General features: G+C 40.7%; 1 protein-coding gene and 1 long non-coding RNA gene across 2 annotated transcripts in view; one reads left to right on the top strand and one right to left on the bottom strand.

Moving 5' to 3' along the window:
• Positions 1–282: 282 nt before the first annotated feature.
• Positions 283–22,617, top strand: RAB32 (RAB32, member RAS oncogene family). Its single transcript, XM_008541286.2, has 3 exons — positions 283–671; positions 16,878–17,155; positions 20,984–22,617. The coding sequence occupies exons 1-3, from the start codon at positions 428–430 to the stop codon at positions 21,131–21,133; spliced, it is 672 nt and encodes a 223-aa protein (XP_008539508.2). The 5' UTR covers positions 283–427; the 3' UTR covers positions 21,134–22,617.
• Positions 20,697–23,004, bottom strand: part of LOC139080827 (uncharacterized) — an 81,464-nt gene continuing 79,156 nt past the window's right edge. The window contains exon 5 of the long non-coding RNA XR_011535648.1: positions 20,697–20,801. This is a non-coding gene — a long non-coding RNA (uncharacterized lncRNA). The remainder of the gene's footprint in view (positions 20,802–23,004) is intronic.

Raw genomic sequence — 23,004 nt, 5'->3', positions numbered from 1 at the left:
AGCCCCTCCCGCCCCTCTGCGCTCCGACCCCGGGCTTCCACCAGCCGGCTCAGCGCCGTTTCAGGCTGACCTCCAACCGCCTGGGCTCCGGGCGGCTCCCCGGGGCCAGCAGGGGGCGGCCGGGCTCCGCGGCGCCGCCACCAGGAGGGCGGCCGGGATGGGAGGCGCCCGCGTGCCGGCCGGCCCTCCCGGAGGCAGGCGGGGCGGGGAGCGGCCTCGGCGCGGTCCTCCCCGGCCCTGTCCCCGCCCCGCGCGGGCGGCGGGCGGCGAGCGGCGGCCGGTTCCGGGTCCTGTGACCGGTCAGGCGGTGTCGCCGGCGCGGCGCGGGGGACGGCGGCCGCGGGGTCCGAGGGCGCGCTGGGCGGGGGCCCCGGCGCGGAGCCAGGGCTCGGCCGACAGCGGCGGCCGGCGCGAGGGGCCGGGGCGCATGGCGGGCGGCGGCGCCGGGGAGCCGGGCCGGGGGGCGGCCGCGGGGCCCGAGACCCGCGAGCACCTCTTCAAGGTGCTGGTCATCGGCGAGCTCGGCGTGGGCAAGACCAGCATCATCAAGCGCTATGTGCACCAGCTCTTCTCCCAGCACTACCGGGCCACCATCGGGGTGGACTTCGCCCTCAAGGTCCTCAACTGGGACAACAGGACGCTGGTGCGCCTGCAGCTGTGGGACATCGCGGGTAAGCGGGCGGCCGCCGGGAAGGGGGCGTCCCCGGGTGTCCCAGCCGTCTGGAGAGAGCCCGGGGCGGCTGGGCACCCCTCCGTCTCCTTTCCTTCCTTCCGTCTGCTCTGCCTGAACTCGCCTGCCTGTGTGCGTTTGGAAGAAAGAGACTGAACGAAATAGGGAGAGGGCAGGGGACGTGGTCGGGTGGACTCCAGTGGGATCCGGACAGTGGAACGGGCAGTGGGAGTGGAAGAACTTAAAAAGCAAGACAATCAAATGCATAAATAAATAACCCTGGTCAGATGCCTCTGCGAAGTCTCCAGAAAGCCCTCTTATTTTTAAGAGATGGAAAGGAGGCCCTCTTCCAGCGCTCTCTCGCCTGACAGGAGGTGAGAGAGGCAGGGGGGCTTTTCCAGAAGTTTTAACTCTGAAGGCTAACAAGCTTATCATACACGAGGAAGAGTTAGAGGGAGGAGGCGCTCCTCTCTCTCACCTTTAACATTTCACAGATGAGAACTGACGTGGAGTGTTTGAATAACTTACCTAAAGTTACACTCCTAGTCAGTGACACAACCAGGCCTGACAGAAAGCAGGTTCCTTTTCAGAATGTTTTTCGTCACCCACTTTGGATCTGAGACCCTTCTTTGTGGGGGAAACTCCATTCTTCAAATACTATGCTCTCATTCTAAATCAGGCCACCCAGGTAAAGATTTGGGAAAGCTTCTCTTGGAAACTTATTGCCCCTTCCTCTCTCTGTAAACCAACCCCTGGCCCCACTTTTGGTCCCTTCTTCCCAAAAGATACTGTTTCCTTGCCATTGGCTTTCAATTGTCAATTTGGAGCATAATATTCCTCTTTGAGAGGGTACATATTCTTGTTTTAATTTATGAAAACTTGAACTCTGATGTAGTGGGTAGGATGTGGGCATTTAAAAAGATGTTAACTTCTGGAAAGTTTAAATCTGGAAGTGGTACCAAAAGTTACCCTGTTCAGTTATTATCCGTGTTAAGAAGGTCGGTCTGCAATAGAGCATTTAGATGCGAGCATGTTCAGGGCTGGAGTGACAGACCATCCTCCATCCTACAGATGCATCAACCGAAGATATGGTCACCAGCTGGAAGCAGAGTGGGAGGGGACACAAGTCTGGCTGTTGGGTAGCGCTCTTTTCATCAACAGCTCATTACATGTGAAAGCACCTATTAAAAAATTATAACCTATATACTCATTTATTTAAGAGCAGACTTCTCGACCTCAGATATGAGAATAAATTTATGTACGTCAATCCCTCAGAGAAAGGGTATAATCAGCCTTGGGCTCAACTGTTTTTTTTTTTTTTTTTTGGTTACGGAAAACAAAAGTTCGTTTGAAAAGTCATCTTTTGAAGCCAGAGGCTTCTTTCAAAACACTTCCTTCTGTTTCGCAGAACACTTAGAACAGTAGGGTTGCTTCTTGACAAAGTCCTGGGCTCTAAAGGTTCCTTTACCATGTGGTTGTCCTTCTCCAGGAAGCTTCAGTGTAGCCGTGGGTTTCCATGAAGATGATTTTAAACCCCTGCCTGGGGTGTTGTTGATTTTGCCTTATTCTTCGTATAAAATAATGTGGAATTTAGCTCTTACATTGTGATTGGGTCCCACTTCAGGCAGGTAAATGAGTAAGCATAACTAGATTTTTATGGCACAGTTGTGTCTTTAAGCTTCAAGGAAAAATGCTTCCATTTGGACACTTGGGAAAGCAAATCATGAATAAGAGTTTTCCTCCTGGGTATCACCTCTTCTCTTTTTATCGTTCAAAAGACCTGTGCAGCCAGGAAGGGGACATGTTGAGTCTTTACCATACCCTGGTGTATATCTGCTTGGATGGGATGTCCTTGCACTTTTGCCTAAATTCAAAGCTTGAACTTTGCAAGGAAGGAAAGCAGAACCTTAAGATCTCCCAAAGGGATCGTTAGATGGATGTTAGATGCCATTCAGCAAGTACACACCAGCAGTTAACAAGATTAGAGGTAAAGTTATGAGGTTACTGGAAATTATTAGGCTCATCTTATAAATAATGTTTTCGGAGACGGGGTCTCATTATGTAAAGAAATTGAGAGACCACTTGGCTTTAACTTAAAGTTTGGGACCTCCATCGTTAACTATGTTTGGTTTGAATATTTGAACTTCTAGTGAATCCTAGCTCATACCATTTGAATTAAGTAGGAATGATGTAATGAAGGCAAACTGAAGGCCACTCCAGAAAGTTCCCCCGCGGCTGAACATATTTGCCTTATGTAGTAACAAAGTTGAATCAAATTTAATTCTCAAAGGACAGAAATATTTCTTGATTGCAAAACAGTGGGTGGAGCCAGCCTCTTAATAGGACTAATGTAAGGTGTGGTGTTATTACTAGTTAATTTTTTTTGTTGTTACTTTAGAGATGGGAATGGTAAAGAAATTATGTGGACTCTGTATACTTGAAGACGTGTCATACTTTGGCGAGTGGGGCAGGCATGAGCTGTCCAAATGTTTTCTGTAAATGTCGCCAAGCAGTTTAAGCTAAACTCTTCAAGTTTAGAACCATAATGTCTCTTGGGTACAGGCCTTACGAGTCCTTTCTCATTCTATCAAATGAATGTAGCTTTAAAATACAGATGCTTTTACTGCAATTTTTGTGTTAAGTGATTGCTGTCTCTTAGTTCATACCTGCTTTGAGACTGCTTCTCAAAACATAACTTGAAGTCTGATAAAATTTTAAAGATAGTTTAATAAATGCATACTAAATTAAGATGTAGCGAGAGATGTCTATGACCTTCCTTTTAATGCATGTTATAGGTGAAGTAATATTTGGCTTATTTCCTGTTGTAAGCTTTTTAGCTGCTATAGAATTTTCCAGGTAGGTTGAATGGCTGGTCTAAGCCAAATCTTAAAAAAAAAAAGTTTGTCCATTTAGATATCATTTAATCTTGATGAATTCATTGAAGTGACTTGTTTTTGTAGGGAGGCAAAATTTTACCTCTACCCTCTTAGAGTTTTCAGCTGGGTCTGAGAATTAAATAGATGCAAGACAGATGAACAGGAGAAAAGCATACAAATTTATTTAATATAAGTTTTATGTGACAAGAGAGCCCTCATAAGGCAAATGAAGACCCAAAGAAGTGGCCATTTTTTTTTGCAATTGAACGAAGAGAGGCAATTGTGGAAAAATAAGTAAACTATATGAGGAGGCTAAAGGAAGATGAGAGTTGTTTTAACGAGGTTTGTTTGTACAGAGTTCTCTCAGCTCCGACTCCCCATCTCTGCTGGGTGAGAATGTTTCCTTCCTCCCATGTACAGAGAACATCTTTCACGTGGAAGTTTTATCTATGCTTTCTGGAAAAAAAGAGGGGAGAATGCCCTTCCTTCACCTCCTGCTTTCAAAGTGCCTTTAGTTCAAAGTAATCCTTAAAGTGACATTTTTAAGGGTGGCATATTCTGCTACCCTTCACTTTTTAGGATCAAAATTTCTTTATAAAAATCTGAGCAACAATCCTTTGGACCAGAGAAAAAATCGAGTGATCTGCTCTGAAGTTCATGTAAATGTTATTCACCAAAGCATAAAATCCATGCTTAGAAGACATTATAAATGATATAAACTATACTTAGATTGACTTTTTATTTTTTTGATTCCCATCCTAAATTAGAATGTTACTGCTGATTTCCTTGTTCCATCTTGCGCATTGTCAGTTACCATACCTAGCAGTCTCTTCTTGTCTTTCAAAGCTCTCCTCTGACCCTTGATGAGCAAGAATCTGGAATATGACCTCTGATGTTTTTTTGACCTTCAAAGTATGTGTCAGTCAGGGATTATTATTATTCAAGTTTCTTCTAAAGATCAAGAAGCAGTGCTTGGAGGAATTAGTCTATGTAGTTATTTGTAGTCTGTCTTAAACACTGAATACTATGATAACTTTCCTAGTGCTTATTGGTGGCCAGTTACTTAACTCATTTAAAGGATTTTTTCAATCTTTATTACATATGACTCTTGTACAGTCTTGCCATCCTTGGTCTTATTCAGGCTCAACTACTGTGCTGAATTACAAGCAAAGCCTACTGTCCCATGTTACGTCTTTAAATCTTCCTCAGTTTGAGTCCTGAGACAGCTTTGGGTGCCTCAGTCTGGACTGTGCATTCACAATTGCCCGGGCAGGATGGCCAGCTTAACAGGGTTTTTATGTTACCACACATGGAAATTGCCCTGATAATGATATGCCCATTGCCTTTCCTTTTTTTGAATATGTTAACATTTTTAGTTGCCTCCACGAGCCCATGTAAGCTGAAAGATGCTGAGGTTAACCATATAGACAATGGTGCATTGATAAGAAATATTAAAACTTGACTTTCCTCCCAGCCGTTCGCCTGATCATTCTACCGTTTGAGTTGAATTACAGACATTTAGAGATCCCATAGTCTAAATATAGAGAGGTGTAGTAACTTAGCCAAGAAAACACAACCACTGGCACTGTCTCATGACTCTGGATATCAAAACAATAAGCTTTTAAGAGTATAGCAGAGTTTTGGTTCACTGATGTCAAAACAGTAGCATTAACTCTTGTCTAAATTTTCAAATATTCTGATCATCCCTATATTAGAGTTTATGACTCATATTTTATACCCATTGTAGTAATTACCATCTCTTTATGTTATCAATCCAGAATCTCCCGTTATTATGCTCCTCTTAATTATGAAGCATGGTACTTCCAAGATAGACACTTTTAGGTTGGCTCCATCATTTTTTTGTGTATTCTGAAAGACTTTTTCCAAACTGTGGAGTTTTCTGAAGATGAGACAGCCGTTTTATTGGTATCTGGTTGCAGAGCACACCCCAGAAAAGCAAGGTCATAATTACAGTTGTTTGCCTGGTCTACTCTGTGATCTCACTAATTAAGCCCGTCAGCCGTGCATTATTCCAGAGATGCAGTGTTGTTTTCAAATATATTTCAGGAGAAATTTTATACATCATGTATATGTTATCCTGACCTTCCAATTTTCTTAAGCTTTTGATATGGAAATTTCAGTGATTCTTATTCTATTTTAAAATGTGCCCAGGATTTTGCTTTCATGCGGGTATGAAGAGGCCAATCTGTCAGATGATTGCCATTGAAACGACAGTTACAGATCCCAGAAGGAGGGAGCCCATGCAGGGTCACATGGGGAAGCACTAGGGTGGGTCAGGAGGCAGAAGGAACAAGAGGAGAGCACAGGCTGGAGCCTTATTGTGTTTTTTGCACGAAGGAATGGGTGAGAAAGGAGAGGCAAGCTGAGCAAGCTTAGAATTGGATAGCTTGAAAGATGTCGGTGGGTCCTGGGCTACAGGCATGGTCCCTGGTTGTCCAGTACCAATGGGGTGTTTTAGATCACCCTACGTCAGGAGAATCACCCTAAATCAGGGCACCCTATGTTTAGGAGAATAGTGCCCTGGACTGCAGGAGCCTGGTTAAGGAGGCACGTGAAGGTTTGGACTGGGGATTGGTTGCTTTGCGTATCAAAGACGTGCTCTCAGCAAGTTGCTGTCTCTAGGAATTAGCTAACCCTGGGAGAGGCAGTCCCTCCCCTGGTCTGCAAGGCCTCAAGATGTCAAAGTATCCTAAAATAGAGAAAACAAAAAAACATGCTTAATACATTTCCTAGGCACTTAGTAAAATAGACTGAGAGATGAGAGAAAGTGTTCTGCCAAAGAGGAAAACTTTGAAGGCCTTACATTTGTAGCTCAGGAATAGCACATCCTTGAAATAGTGCGGATTTCACACTTAATCAACACTTAAGTAATAGAGAGTGGGCTAAGTGACAAGTTTAAGTTGTTTTACGGTTGTAGAGACCTTTTCCTGGACAGAAAAACGCAGACATAGAAATGTGTGGAGATTTCTGGAGGGTAAGATAAAAGATCAGGAAAAGGGTGCTTTAGAATTCCATTCAGTTATATTTTCTGAAGAGCTTTTTGCACTTTTTACAGTTGAGGAGCTAGGAAAATATAATTTCTTCATTCTTTTGAGAGAGACGAACCACATAAAAATAAATAGAGAGCGGGCATTTAGTTTAAGGATCTCTGTTAGTCTTTCTAACTGACAGATGACCTTGCATTCTCTTCTTCCCTGTTCTTTTCTCTCACTTCTATCCAGATATTTCCCTTAAGCATCTTCTGCAGTAACTTTTTATTGCTTTTTGAAATGAGGCTAAATATGTTGGGGCTTTTTAGTCTGATTCTATGGAACCTCTTCCATCAGACTCGCCTGAGGTACTTAAAATGCGGATTCTTTGGCATCAACTGTATTAGTAGATTTGGCCTCATCTGATAAATGTCCCCATATGTCATGCTCTAACAAGAGACAAGTTAATTCTCTCACGTAGTGAGTCTGTGGTTGGGCAGGCCAAGGCTGGTGAGCAGAACCATGAGGTCTTCATGGACCAAAGCTGACGTTTCACCACTAAGCTGTTCCTTGCCCGTGTTGTTTGTCTTTGTGGTCCAATCCAATGGGCATGTCTTGCTGCAAGGGCAGCTAGCAAATCTAGAACTTTTGTTTTTAATTGGACACATTGCTTCGGCAAATAAAATTATGCAAAGGCATGTTGGAGTAGACAACCAGCAATCCTCCATTCTTATCAAAGCAGAATTCCTAGAGGTAGTACCTGGAAGTTTGCAATTTACCGAGCACTGTGGGTGATCTGATTGTAATAAAGTAGGGAGCGGCTGTTCTGTCCTTGGCTTTGCTGCACCTGCCAATAGACCCATCCTCTCACCGCACTCCAGGCGTCCCCACTTTCTGGGACAAACCTGCTCTCCCCAGGCTCCCTCACGCTCACCTTCCATGACTCTAAGTTCCCTTCTGGTTCCACATCACCTCCTCCCCGTCTGTGTGGCTATCCCAAGAGCCTCACTTGGAGGGAAGTATGTGGGGACATGAGCATTATGACTTTGGACACAAATCAAAAAGATTTGATTTTACTCCTTTGGTTAAAGTCAGCTGTTTTTTTTGACCGTCACCACAGGAGATGTAAATAGCTGTGTAGACAGACCTTACAGAGTGACCTAAGTACCACAAAAGCCTGGCTGTCTCAAGTTAGCAAAAAGAAAATTCCAGAGTCTGAATTGGCATGTGTCTGGGAATAGGTAATTTTGAGGACTGCTTAGTCGTATCACTGCTACCATCTCAGAGAAGTTTATTTTCCTTTAAGTTTAGGTATTTTTAAAATTTTTTCAGTGTTTAGTTTGTTACGTGTTTGCTTGACAAACAGATTTAATCTCAATCTTAAAAGGTGGTGGTATGAGTAAAAATGATGCTTTGTACGTGATTTAAATAACAACTGTGCCTGTCTTTCCCTATAATGCTTATTTTTCCAGGTGAAAATATATTTCCAAATGTAAGTATAGAATCCCAGAGTTGGAAGCTTTTGGTCACTGACCTTCTCATAATAATGGTTAACATTAATTAAAAGTTGTCTTCTAGTCACTGTCATTCACTTTGCTTTTATTCTCATTTATAATTACATTAATTTGGAGAAATGGGATTTATTCCCAAGTTACAGTTGAGTAAACTTACATTCGGAAAGGTTAAGGGATTGGCCCAGAGTTTATACATCTATAGCTTGTCGAGTTAGGGCATGGATCCAAATATTTCTGACTGCAGAGGTTTAACTGTTAATGCTATTGCCTCCCTCTCATGTATGATAAACAGGAAAACCAGATGATTGAATGGAATTGCGTAAAATCGTGTGACTCCTTTTGCTTTCTTAGCAGTACAGTATTAAACTATGAAACTGAATGCAAGTCAAATCCAAACTCAGGTGGTGCTAATTTGATGCGTTATCTTTTAAATCTACTTTATCTGAGGATAGTACGCCCACTCATTTTTTGGAAAATTGTACAAGCTGACGGGCAAAAACTTGGACAATTAGCAAGACAGTCTGTTTTAGTTACATTGCTTTATCGGTTAGTATTATGGTGGTTCTTTAATGTAAGAAATTGTTTTACTTCTAACAATGCCTATAATTTTAGCATGTTAAAGGGTAATGCTGGGGCAAGTTTATCATGGCTTGATAAAGTACGTATAATGAGTCTTTAAATTAATGCCCTAAAAATAGCAAAGTGTGTGTGGCTACCAATTGTAGCCTCTTGCATATAAAACCCAAGACCCATTATGACATCACATTATTACTGATATTGAGTTAAAAAACTTTTTAATGGATAATTATCCTCTTAGAACCAATGACTCAACTTAAAATATATTTTGACTGGGTCTTGAACTATCAGCCACACAAGCTTGTTAGGAGTGCCTCAGCTGTGAAATGCACAGTGAGATTTAAGGATTTTGTTTTAAAGGACTTTCCGTACACTGGCTAAAATCTATACATCTTCACCAAATCACCGTGAGTAAGAATATGTAGCTCAGTGGTTCTCAGTGGGTGGAAGGGGTAAGTGTTTATACTTGGGAAACTAAGCACCAATTGTCATTGCTTTGATTTATTTTTCAGTGGGAAATTTACATTTTGAGTTTCAAACAAAATTGAGACATTTAATGCCACAACTAGTAGGACCCACGACTAAAATATACAACTATTTACTGGGGGGATTTGGGGAGATAAAGCAGAAAAAAAAAGAGAGACATTTAGATGATTTATCAAATGGGGGCATGAACATAAAATATTGAGACAACCATTAAAAAGCTAACCAAAAGCAGTGATTAAAATCATAAGAGAAAGTGTCTCTGGCCTGTGTTTCTGATAACAGTACAGAATGCAGTACTTTCCATTTCAAATACGAGGGGAAATACTTTCCTTTTGAAAATCTGCATTAGTTATAAAGAGATAAGGCAAACTATTCTGTGGTTTTCTTTTCCTTAATTGGAATACATGTTCTTGGAAATACATTAATTATATTGTCTCAACTCCTTTTCGAAGTAATTAGTGTTGAATACTCCCAAATATTAGATAAGCATTTTAATCCTTCTGCCAACGTTATGTACCTTAATGTTCTTCCATTTGGGTATGTAAGAAGTCCTGCTGCTTTAAATATCTTTAGAGCCTAGATGACTAGAACTCGGGTCTTTTTCTCCTTTCTCATTGCCAAGATGCCAAGTTATAATAAAAGTTCCCTCTTCTAGAGAAGGAAATAACACATCTTCTTAGAGGATAAAACATTTTACAGTCATTTGGAATATGCTGGCGATATGTCCACAGCAATATGGATGAGAAAGTCTCGCTCTAGAATCTGGGTAAACTAATGCATTCAGCAGTGGGGCATCTTCCCTTGGCTGCCAGGTAGAGCACTGGCGGGGGTAGAGAAGGGGTTTACCTTTTTTAATAGGGCTGTGCTATCTGTAAGTCACTCCGAGGCTGATGATACTGCCCTGGATCTCTTTGAAAGCACAGGGACATATGGAGCAATGTGTACTCTGGAAGATACTCTGCTAACAGATCGGACAGCACGTTGGATGACAGGTCAACCTAGGAAATTGGAGTAATTACATCTCCCTGGGACTTTGTTTTCTTATCTATAAAATAAGAGAGGTTGGACTAGATGATCTTGGGTGTCTTCTTCTGGTTACAATATTGTCCATTTAAGTATTTTGTCAGGAAAGTCTGAAAATGGCCCCCGCCCCTGCGGTAAGAAATAGCCGTCACATTGATCAAAGAGGATGGTGTTGCTTGGAGTTCTTCCACCTGCCTGAATTTCTCCTTCTATGGACCCAGTAAGAGGAAGATTCCCCCAGGTTCTCCTGAATTTCCATTTTGCTGTTAGCCTAAACTCCACACGCACGTGCACTCACATACATATACACCCACATGTACCCACACCCACACCCCGAAACAAATGCAGCTGTCTTTGTATGTAATCACTGCGGACTTTCTCCTCTACCCAGTCCACTCCTTTCCTGGGACCCAATCCAGGGGCATTCAGCCTGGCAGGAATTTCCTACATTTTAGTGATGTGTTTGTGGAAAGTAGAATTCCAGAGTAATAAAGATTTCTTGGATTGAGATTGGCTGCCTCCCTCAGAGATTATACTTTATATTTCTTGTCTAAAATTTTAATAATATGTGTAAGATTCTGTAGAATTCAAATGCAATTCTAGCTTAAATGCGAAAGTGTTTCCCATTACTTTGATTCTTAGCCCTTTTTTAAACCTCAGAAGCGCTGACTCCTGATGTGCTGTGAAAGGGGAGGTCGTAGGATGCATAATTCTTACGGGGGTGACTCAGAACACGCCTGAGAAATTGCATCTAGAAGTTCCATGTGAAGCCGTTTAATCCACTCATGGGAGCGCAGCTCTGGCCAGGCTGACTGCCCATGGCCGTGTGCCTTGCTACGTCCACCCTGAAGGTCACAGTGTGGAAATAAAGGAATAAAGACAGTTTATGAAGATACTGCATTTTCAGGACTAGTTAGCATTTGAATGGCATCTTTTGGTAATGTCTTTCAGAAAGACTAAAAAGATTAGTTTGTATACCTCAGTAAATAGCTTCCCCTTGTTTGATACCATAATATGCTCTTCATATCTCTGATCGCACCTAACACGTTGTGGTATCAGTTTATATATTTCCTCAAACAGACTGTAAGCTCCTTAGGAGAGGGAATCATATTCTTGTTTCATTATTTGTACCCCTATCCAGCACCATGTACAGAACTTGGTCCGTGGAAGGAACCTAAAACCTATTTTTCTGGAGAGATCAGATCTGAATATGAGGTAAAACGAGATTTGGGAGTTGTATCAGTCAGGAAAGGCTAGGTTATGTTGTGGTTCCAGTGACATTAAAAGTCTCTGTGGTTTAAAATCATTATTCCCCAACTCTTTCTACGTGACCATAGTAGGAGGCAGAGGTGAGGTGGGGGTGGCGTGTGAGCGCAGTTTTTCCTTGGAGCCGCCTGAAGACCCGGGCTCACAGAGACTGTACCATCTTAGGATGCGGTCATCTCGGAATTCGGGTTCAGGCCTTGCTGCAGCAGGAGAACACTGGCAGCTAAGGGATTCTGCTTGGAAGCGACACTTCTGTTCACATTTCATGGGCCAAGAGTAGTTTCGTGGCCACTCCTAATTTAGCAAGAACAGAAAAATGTGATCCTCTATGCATTTCAAAGTGAAGGATAACGGACTATTCATGAGCATTAGTTTTGTTTTCCACTGGAGTTTTTTGTTTTGTACAATAATGAGGGAATAGCTAAAACTACCCAGGGAGAAAGCATAAAAAAGATACAGGATGCAACTCTTCTTCTAGTAGCAAAAGTAAATTAAGTTTAACAAGAGAAGAGCTTAACATTTGTACGTATTTAAACCTTCAGCCCAGTGGCATAGTGGTTAAGTTTGTACACTTTGCTTCAGCGGCCTGGGGTTTGCAGGTTCGGATCCTGGGCGCAGACCCAGCACCACTCATCAAGCCATGCTGTGGTGACATCCCACATAAAATAGAGGAAGAATGGCACAGCTATTAGCTCAGTGACAGTCTTCCTCACAACAAAAAGAAAAAAAAGGTAACCTTTGAAACCACTTAGTTAAATCTAGGTTTCACCTTATTTATGTGTTTGGAGAACAACTCTTCATTATGTGTCAAAATTATTATTTTAAATGAATCCATCTTGTCTTTCTCCACTTCCTAATTAAACTTAGTGTGTTTTAGAAATTTTTGTTTCTTACTTGTTTTTACCAGTTCAGGAGTATCTCTGAAGCACTAACAGGTCACTTCAGGATTTTTTTTTCCCCCAAAGATTTGCCTTGAGCTAACATCTTGTCAGTCTTCCTCTTTTCTTCCCCCTCCCTAAAGCCCCAGGGCATGATTGTATATCATAGTTGTAAGTCCTTCTACTTCTTCTATGAGAGCCACTGCCACAGCATGGCACCTGGCAGCTGGGTGGTGTGGTTCCATGACCGGGAAGCAAACCTGGGCTGCCAAAGTGGTGAAAGCGCCAAACTTTAACCACTAGGCCATCGGGGCTGGGTCCAGAATTTTTAAAAAAGAGATTACAACCTCAGTAAAATAGGAAGTATGTTTTACTATTCTTTTTGGACAATAAGCGATTTTCCTAAATGCATGGGCTTTGGCCTTTTCATGCTGGATTATTTACATTTGATCCCCATTGCTGTCTGGACTCGATGATTGCAGAATCTTTAGAAAATCATTTCGACATTAAGGTTATAACACATCTAATCGAACACAAACTTAAACTTCAAATTGAGAGCTGGAAGGGTCTTCGATACTCCCTAAAGATGTCAAAGACGGTTGGCTCGGTTAGGCAGAGAAAGCTCCTGGCCTGAGGTTCCTTGACTGTTGGGTGTTTGGTGTTTGCTTCTCTAGCACCGTTGTACTTTCCTCAAGTTCATTTTCTTCTGCAAACTTTTCACCACTACAAGTTTCAGCACATGACTAGCTGATAGTCTAAGGCCTTGCCATGTTTATTGGCACCATTTTGAAAAGGATTCTCAGGCTTTCATTATGCAATACATTTATGGAGCACTTACTAATACTCCTAGCTAACATTTATTCAGTGCTTGCTGTGGACCTGGAATTTTACACGTTTTGAATTTGAAGTACAACCTACATACACAGACCTTAAGTATATGCCTTCGTGCATGCCACTTCCATTTCAAGTTATGGACTATTTCTAACCCCCAGAACAGGAATTGTCAAACTTTCTGTTAAGATCCTGATAGCAATTATTTTTAGGTTTTGTTGGCCATTTACTCTCTGTTGCAACTACTGAACTCTGCGGTTGTAGAATGAAAGCAGACAGAGATGACACATCAATGAATGAGAGGGACTGTTTGCCAATAAAACTTTATTTAGCTGGATTTGGCCATGAGCTGTAGTTTGCCAAACTCTGCCCTAAAAGGCTCCCAGATAGGAATTTTACATATAACCCTCCCAGTGATCATCTGAGGTAGATACTATTTTTTTATAGCTTTATTGCAGTATAGTTGACATACAATAAAATGTACAATCTAGTAAGTTTTGACATATGTATACACTTGTGAAACATCGCTATAATCAAGAGTGCAAACATTTCCATCACCTCAAAGATATTTCCTTTCGCCCCTTTGTAATCCATCTGCCTGCCATGCCCAAGGCAGTCATTGATCTGCTTTCTCTTACTAGATTGCTATAGTTTTCATTTTTTAGAATTTGACATAAATGAACTCATAGAGTCTTGCTCATTCGCCCTCTGGTCTGGCTACTTTCACTCAGCATAGTTATTTTGAGATTCATCTATGTTGTTACTTTTATCCATAGGTTGTTTCTTCCTCCTACTGTTAAGTTGTGTTCTATTGTGTGGATATACCATAGTTTGTTCTTTGCTATGTGGATAGACATTTGGGTTGCTTCCAGGTTTTGACATTTAAAAGCAAATCAGCCATAAGCATTTGTGAACATGACTTTGTATGAATATGCGCTTTCATTTTGTTTGGGCAAATACCTAGGAGTGGAATGCATTGGTCGTATAGTAGATGTATGTTTAAGTTTTTAAGAAACTACCAAATTGTTTCCCAAAGTGGTTGTACTATTTTAAATTCTTATTCTCACCAGCAGTGTATGAGAGCTCCAGTTGCTCCACATTCTCACCGATACTTGGTATAGTCAAACTTTTTAATTTTAGTCATTCTTGTGGGCATGAAGGGGCAGCTCATTGTGGTTTAAATTTGTATTTCCTTAATAATTAATGATGTTGAGCATCTTTTCTTCTTCTCATTTGTCATTGTATGTTCTTTGATAAAGTGTCTGTTCCAATCTTTTTGCTTGCTTTTTTATTTGGATTTTTTATCTTTTTACTTTGAAGTTTTGAGAGTTCTTTATATGTGCTGGGTAAAAGTCCTTTCTCAGATATGGGATTTGCATTTTTTCTCCCAGTTTGTACCTTTTCTTTTCATTTGCTTAACAGTGTAATTGACGCTATGATGAGTTGCCATATTGTGTGGTTGTTAGAAAGCACACTCTGATGTTGAGACTGTAAGGGAGTTTTCAATCCTAGCTTTGGAACCTAAAGAAAATTAATTGATATTTCTAAACCACAAGGTCCTTCTCAAAAATTCCTTGTCATACACATTTCTGGTTTTCGTATGCTTTGCTAGGAAGTTTATATGAGTCTAAATTTGAATATGATTTAGTATAATTGGTAGAAATATTTTTAGGGATTTATAAATGATTCAGTAAACAAAGCAACAGTCACGGAAGCTTGAGAGCGCTTTCTAACTTGTGGATTTCTGTACTTTTACTGACTTGGGACCCTATCCTCTCTTCTAAGTCACAGGGATAGTCCAAAGGAATGCTTTCTTATAACTATGCAATAATCTTGTAATCTGGACTATCTGAATGAAGCTAATTTCCCTTGTTGCCGTAGTCATTTCATATTTAATAATTAAAATTCATAAAAATGGAAGTCGTTGGTAGTGTGTGCTCTCTAGTTAAAATTGGAGTTGGAACCACTTGATTGCATCTACCTAGTCTTTTTGCAGAATAGTGATACTGATTTTGAACAGTTGGCATATCCTCTGTGATTATTAAATGTATGTTTATGGAAAATTGTATGATGTTAACTTTTTACAAATGTCGGCACTGTGACCAAATAAACTGTATACTTGGCTGATCAGATTCACATTACCAATAAAATATGAGTATGATAGTGGGGTTTCATATGTGACCATTTGTTATAATAAAATTCAGACCCCTGGGGGCCAACCCGCTGGTGTAGTAGTTAACTTCGTGTGCTACACTTTGGTGACCAGGGGTTCACGGCTTTGGATCCTGGGGGCAGACCTACACACCACTCATCAAACCACACTGTGGTAGCATCCCCCATAAAATAGAGGAAGATTGGCACAGATGTTAGCTCAGCGACAATCCTCCTCAAGCAAAAAGTGGAAGATGGCCAACAGATGTTAGCTCAGGGACAAGCTTCCTCACCAAAAGAAAAAAATTCAGACCTCTGGACTATCATAATATAGCTTCAGATAAGCCTACATGAGGAGTTGTCACAGAACAAATGAACTTTAAGTTTATCCACTTAAGCTTGACTGTTGTATTCTTCCATTATTCCATTAAGCAACATCTAAAATTGTATGATGGCATAGTAGAATTTGGAAAAGAAAGCATATTAATTTGGGGGTAGCTCTTCATTTGTGACTATTAATAAAATGTAGACAAAGCATGTGTTTCATCATGTGTTTTAGTAGGAAAGTGCCCTAATGTTTTTATCACTGGTCAGAGAGTTATAAATCTTAGATTTGTCTTGATTGCCAGTCATCTTTCCTTAGCACTCTAGTGGGCAACTTGACAGACTGAAGATGCAAGATTTAGAAGTCAAGGCAACTGCAAGATAGCTCAGAATGGCTGGCATCATATTTCTGTAGCACGTGGGAGTCAGAAGACTCAGGTTCAAGTCCACTCTTCCTTAGTTGGTGCTGTGTGCTCCTGGCAAAGCAGCTCTGTGTTTTCCTGTCTGTCAGATGAAGATAAGGGTCCTTCCTGTGTCAAAGAGTAGTATGATGTCAGATAGTGAGAGAATGCTTTGCAAAGTCCTATGCGGTGTGTTAAGCAGTAGGTTTTTTCCCAAAGTGTATAAAATGTTGAATTATTTTAAAACTACAGTGATATTTGAAGAATTCTGTAATTGATCCTTCTTTTCATAACACAACCAGTTGTGCCACTTTTTGTTCTAAAATAGTAGGTTTGCATATGTCTGCCTCAGATGAGAGGAGTCTTCGTATTGAGTGGAGAGCGAGTATAGGCTAGAGATGGGAAGGAAAAAAAACATGAGCTCTTTATGTCGTGTCTAGTCCTAATCTTTTTGACTAGCGTTTTACCCACTATGCTTATCTGCTTCCTGCAAGTTTCATTTTCTTCTATTCTTGTCTCTTCTTCCCTCCACTCCCAGTTTCCTTTTTTCTGTTAATACTTCTTTGCTCTTAGACCAAGGCGGGTGGAGGAGGAAAATGGTAGCTTTTAAGAACTGTAGCTTTAAGTACTGTCATCTTGATGTTTATGGAGAATGTGTTGTACATGCACAGAACATAGAACTAGTTAAATATGTACTCAGACCATGTGATCAGCCCCTTCTGCAGTGTGGGTTGTAGTTCTGTGCATATGTCCTTAATACTACCAGTATCTGTTGTTATGGAATGAGAGATATGTGTTTATAACATTATTCTTGGGTTCAGAGGGGTTATATCGAAGTATAGACTCTGTCTGAATTATGGGTTTTTCATCTCTTATTATATTTATTTCTAGGGCAGGAGCGTTTTGGCAACATGACCCGAGTATACTACAAAGAAGCTGTCGGGGCTTTCGTAGTCTTTGATATATCAAGAGGTTCCACGTTTGAGGCAGTCTTAAAATGGAAGAGCGATCTGGATAGCAAAGTCCATCTTCCAAATGGCAGCCCTATTCCTGCTGTCCTCTTAGCTAACAAATGTGACCAGAAAAAGGAAGGTGGCCAGAACCCTCCCCAGATGGACCAGTTCTGCAAAGAACATGGCTTCACTGGATGGTTTGAAACCTCTGCAAAGGTGAGAACGGCTCTGCTGTTGACTTGTTAATCTGAGCTGTAACTATTCGGTGTTTAGATGGGTCTGTGTGCCTGGTCCTTGGAAGCCTAGTGTGGGTGTGTTTTAGCTTCTTTCAGTCAGCAGCAGGAAGGCTTCCAAAACTGGTTAGTGGAGAGGTGAATAGAAGGGTAGATTTTACATTAAAATAAAAATGAGCTATGATTTAGAGCAAAGGACAGTGACATTTTCTGTGAATTTGAGTCTTTAAATGAAGCATTTCTCATGCAACTGGAGTTTATGGGGAACGAAGTGTGTTGACAGGCACAAGCATTTTTGGTTTTTACAAAAGGCTTACCGAGCTATAGACACATAGATGCGCCTTGTGAAGATACCGGGTGTGTGCAGGACTAACAAAGGTGTTGTAAAGGTCAGAGAGAAGTTGTAGTCAGATGATGTTTGAGGAGTTTCATCTTAACTGTGTGTGACGGAATTTGAACAAGAGGAAGAGGTGTCAACATTTGTGACATGCTTCTTCATGAATAGTAGAGTGGGAAATTTTTCTCTCATTCATTTTAGGAAGCTGGGTAAAATGTTTTTTGCAGAAAAAGAAAAATTTAAGTTGACTGTTGAAGAATCCTAACAGTTTAGATATACAAGAAGAAAAAAGTGAAAATTACAAGCACAGAATTTTGAGGGCGAAGTGTACTTCTTTATGTGCATTGAAAGTTTCACCTTAGAGATCAGATGACAATCAGACTTATGTAAGAATGACGAAAGGTTTGAGAACTTCTGTGGTGACAAACGCGAAACTATAATTTTTTTTTCCTCTAAAGTTTGCCACCTGGGCTAACAACTGTTGCCAATCTTTTTTCTTCTTTTTCTCCCCAAATCCCCCAGTACATAGTTGTATATTTTAATTGTGAATGCTTCTAGTTGTGGCACGTGGGACGCCACTTCAACATGGCCTAACGAGCAGTGCCACGTCTGTGCCCAGGATCCGAACCAGTGAAACCCTGGGCCGCCGGAGCAGAGCGTGCAAACTTAACCACTCGGCCATGGGGCCAGCCCCTCGAAACTATAAATTTGGTATAATCTTAACACAGGTCCAGCTTTTAGGATGCCTTCTGTGAATTTCTTGTATATATTTTAAGAAAGTATTGTTCTTCCAAATCACCCACTTACTACTTTTAGCTTACCAGAAACCCACCCAAAAAGTGGAAGGTTATTTGGTGCCACTGATGATCAGGATAATGAAAGCAAAGCTATGAGAGACCGCACAAAAGAACTACTTGGGAAATACTGAGTGATGATGGAATGATTGGAAAAAATAGTGTCTGCTGGAGGCAGAAGTGTTTACTCCTAAGCTAAAGGCAATTTGTTTGAATAAACATATTCCACCATCTTCAAATTTAGTTTTATAAATGAAAGTAGAGGTGGAAAAGAGATGAAGCCCAGAGGTGCTGCACCAGCACTTAGACAAGAGGGGAGAGATCACAGAGGAAAGGGTTCTTATAGGAACTTATTGTGGAAGCCATGCCGTCTGCTATGTGTGTGTCAGGTGATTTACGTTACTTCCTGTCTTTGCTGGAAAAAAATTAGTAGGTATGTGTAGATGTTCATTAGAGCATGAAATCTGGTGGAAGAGATGTATGTATTACAGATAAAATTTCCTCTTTAGGTTTTATTTGAGTTAATCATTTAGGTAAGAAATCCAAATTTGTCCCCAGAATCGAGAGGAAAGAGTCGTAAACGATAGTATCATGTGACCTGTAGCTTGAGACTGCGTAAGTCTCCAGTTTTGTTAAATTTATGAACGGGGTTACATGTAGAAGTAAGGAGGAAACATTGGCTAAGAGTAAAAGTTTCAGGTATGCTGTGCTTTCCTGTAAATGTATTAGAAGCACCATCTGCAGAATTTCCTTAGTAATAAACCAAGATGTTCCAAGAGAATAACAGTAATATAAAATTCAGGTTAGACATTTTAGTCAAGGCTTAAAGTACTGCCTAAGTGTCACCAAAACCTATACTTCTGAGCTGGCCAGCAGCTTCTTTCAAATCTGATTTTTGCTTGAATTCCAGCGATCTGAATTCCAATAGGAATGTAGCTGAAACACAGTTTTGATTGCATGAATTTTATCTTTTTACTCTTATAGCAAATAATAGATTTCTAATAGGAAAAAGTGTGACTAATTACACTATAATATGGAAATTTCTGTCCCTAATCGATTGCTACTAAATGCGTTTAGAGAACATTGTAATTATTTATATAATGGGGATGGTGGGGGCTGAATGATATTTGGACATTCAAAGATCAATACTGTAATTAAAGTGAACACTTACCTTGAGAGTAGAGGCAAAAAGCTTGTGCTGATGCGGGAAAAAATGCCTGAATAAATAGCACAGGGCTCACTCACAAAGTGATGGAGACATGTCACAAAGCCACAGGAGCCTACTTACAGTAGCTCCAAAATCTAAGACCATTTGAGCAACAAAGTAAATAATATTGTAATGGATTTAATTCATAGGATAAAATAATAGCTCATGATATGAATAAACAAATGAATAAATAAATGGGAGAGAGGTGAAGACCCTTCCTAACAGTAGAATTCCAACCAATAAAAGTAGAAGGAATGATGGAAGTAGAAAGTCACCATTGAATACCACAGTAATAATGGTTTTAGGGAGAATTAATTGAAGCTAAAATGCTAAAATGAGTGGGGAAAAAATATGGTGAAAAACAGGATATTTACATATTTGTACTTGCCAAATGCAAAGCGAAAAACAGTAACTTTTTGGGAGAGAAGCCTCACAGACCTGACTTTAAGCAAATGTGCCTCCTCGTACACTGAGGGCAAATCACTTAATGTCGTATTCCTGCCAAAAATGCATAATTTGAATTTAATGATAAGGAAACATCAAACAGACCCAAACTGAGGGATGGTCTCTGGCCAGTACTCGCCAGGAGTGTCAAAGTCATGAAAGACAAGGAGACTGAGGAACTGTCCCAAATTAAGGGAGACTGCAGAGATGGGACCACGAAATCCAGCTGCTCACCTGCATCAGCAACGGGACCTTGAGACGGTTGGTGAAATGTGAATAGACTGGAGAGATTAATGCTGGTGCAGTGACGTTATCTAATTTCCTGGTTTTGATAATTGTGCTCTAGTTAATCTCAGATGTTGACGATTGAGGAATATGGGTGAAGATAGGAAGAATTTTTTACTATTTTTGCAATGTTTTTGTACATGTGAAATTATTGAAAAATGAAATGTTAAATACTCATTGTGTATTTAATGACAACTTATAAATCAGTCACACACATGTAATAGCTGCTGATTCCTTAGGCTATCCTTAGTGGACATCATGCCAACAATGTTGTTCCAGACTAATTTATACATGACAACTAAAAGTCATAATTACTCAGAGATGGGGGAGCAACATGTTGTATTTATCATATTTGATGTGGCCTGAGCCCTTTGCCGTTTCTCTTCACAATGTATCCTGGATACTTGAATTAGATGTTCAAGGGCAGAAATTTTTTCCTTTTAGTGCTTTCATTCAAGTGCGTGGCAACCCAGAGCCGGGTGAAGATTCGTTTTCAACCACAGAGATAGTTCTTTGAACCTGAGTGGCAAAGTTTAAAACCGGAACAGCAGAAAGGATGGATCTGTGTAAAAAGAAGAGGGGTCCTTAGCCGCATTACTCGATAGCATTGAACTCAGGGAGCAAGCACTTCAGATGGAGCTGATCAATGCCCCCTCTGATGAAGTTCCCCAGTTCCCGTTAATGCTCTTAATGTTTTCTCCTAAGAATTAATCCTAAGACTTGGTCCTGTTTCTCATATTACAGGATAACATAAACATCGATGAAGCAGCCCGGTTCCTAGTGGAGAATATTCTTGAGAACTACCAAAGCTTTCCTAATGAAGAAAACGATGGAAGCAAAATTAAACTGGACCAGGAGACCCCGCCAGCAGCGAGCAAATCCCAGTGTTGCTGACATGACTCCTGCTTCCCTGGTGCGGAATGCAGCCTGACTCGATGCCTCAGTTTGGAGCCAATTCCTGAGAATGGATTAAAGGTGGCGGTTGTGCTGCTCTGTGAATCTTCCCAGGGCTGCGCTTTAAAATGAATACTCTGGTTATTTTTCAGATCATATAAATCTTTCGCCTTTTAAAAAATGACAGTGATGGCTCCCTTGGGAGCCCAGCTGAAACAGGGCATTTGGTGAAGTGGTCCTGCTGGTGGCTCCATACCTTAATGCAGGAACAAACACTGAGGCCTCCATTCTTGTTGCCATTGTATTCATGAGAATGTTTACATCCTTTTAAACATCTTTTTAAATGAGGGTTCCTCAGGATTTGGTACAACTTCTAGGTTGTAGCCTTTAGTGAAAACACAGAGGTGTTAATAAAACTCACCTGCAGTCTTACAGTAATTTTATGAGTCTATTTTTGTCTCCATATTCCATCGTCACTTCCGAGAAAGGCTTTTAGACTCTGTTAGCTGCAGAAGGCTCGAAGTTCCTGTTTAGCAATTTTTTTTCTATTCCAAACTTTAGCACTTCACGTAAAATTGTTATCCTTAGATATTATAATTTAACTAGTCCTAGCTAGTGTGGCATGTGGTTATTCCACTCAAGCACATTCAAATTACCCTTCCTAATTACTCAAGGAGCACTGACACCACGCTAGTGTTCTGGATCTGGTTGCTACCAGTTGGAAATCATATAAATGAGCATTTGTTCTCTCTCTAGTCCTTTCTCTCTTCTTCCTGTGTGTTCACGGCTGTAACTGAGGTCCTCGTTGATATTACTGTGCAGCTCTAACTGGAGCTGGTCTTTTCAAATCTGAGAGAGTTTATTTCAAAGCACATACAATTAAATCTGAGTTGCTACAGTATGCATCGTGAAAGAAAGTCATGTGTGGTTTTATATAAAGTTTTGGACACAAAGTGTAACACATGAGAAATTTAAGGCAGGCTCACAATCTTCGTATCACGGTTTCACCCAATTAAGGAAAAGAATAAATGTTTTGACTGAAACTTTTAGTTTGAATTAATATAGTTCTAGAACGTTAATATGGGGTAGACTTTTCTGCCTCAGGAAACTTTGTTCACTTTTTCCTCTTATTTTTAAGAGACTTAATGATATCGTGTGAAAGGTTCAACGTATCTTTTTCAAAGGAATTTTAAAGGTGTTTGTCACGTGATCCAAAGCTAATGTGAAATGAGGCATTGGCTAATTTTGTCTTATATGTTAAGTATGAACTTGGATAGGAAAAATCCGTGCATTTTTTGAGAACAGGACAAAAACTAGCAAGGAATTGCATTTGCTGTGACAGATGAGTTCTGGGAATAAATAGTAGTTGTCATGGGTCATAAAACCTAGCTGGTTCTTCTCCTTAAACCTAAGCCTTGGCTAGGAATCACAAATGTGTTTATATGTTATATACTGAAGTAAATAAACTCTTAAACTTCTCTGGACATGTGTTCTCTGTAGACTCAGGCTTTCTGAGTTTAAGGGGTAGAAAGAAGACCCTTACTTAGGTAATACTTATCATTTAATGTAACCCCTTTTAACTTGGTGACGACAATAATCCATAACCAATCTATAAATGAAAATCTGGGGTGAGTTTATTCTGAGGCAAATGTGAGGACCATATAGCCCGGGGGCCTTTTTTCCCCAAGGAAAGAAGGGCACCAAAGAAGTAGGGTGTTCAGAGTGGTTATATATCCTCAAAGAGCGTGTATCACATATGATTGAAATGTCCCTTTTACAGTAGTCACAAGACTGCTCTGTCAGCACAGCAATTGATGGACACAGCAGGAGACACGTCTGTTGTCTGGAGCTGGGCGGTCACAGGGTGGGCA

This window comes from Equus przewalskii, chromosome 32 (genome assembly GCF_037783145.1).
Source record: "Equus przewalskii isolate Varuska chromosome 32, EquPr2, whole genome shotgun sequence".
NCBI classification, from domain to species: Eukaryota; Metazoa; Chordata; class Mammalia; order Perissodactyla; family Equidae; genus Equus; species Equus przewalskii.
This window is presented reverse-complemented; position numbering and strand designations above follow the sequence as displayed.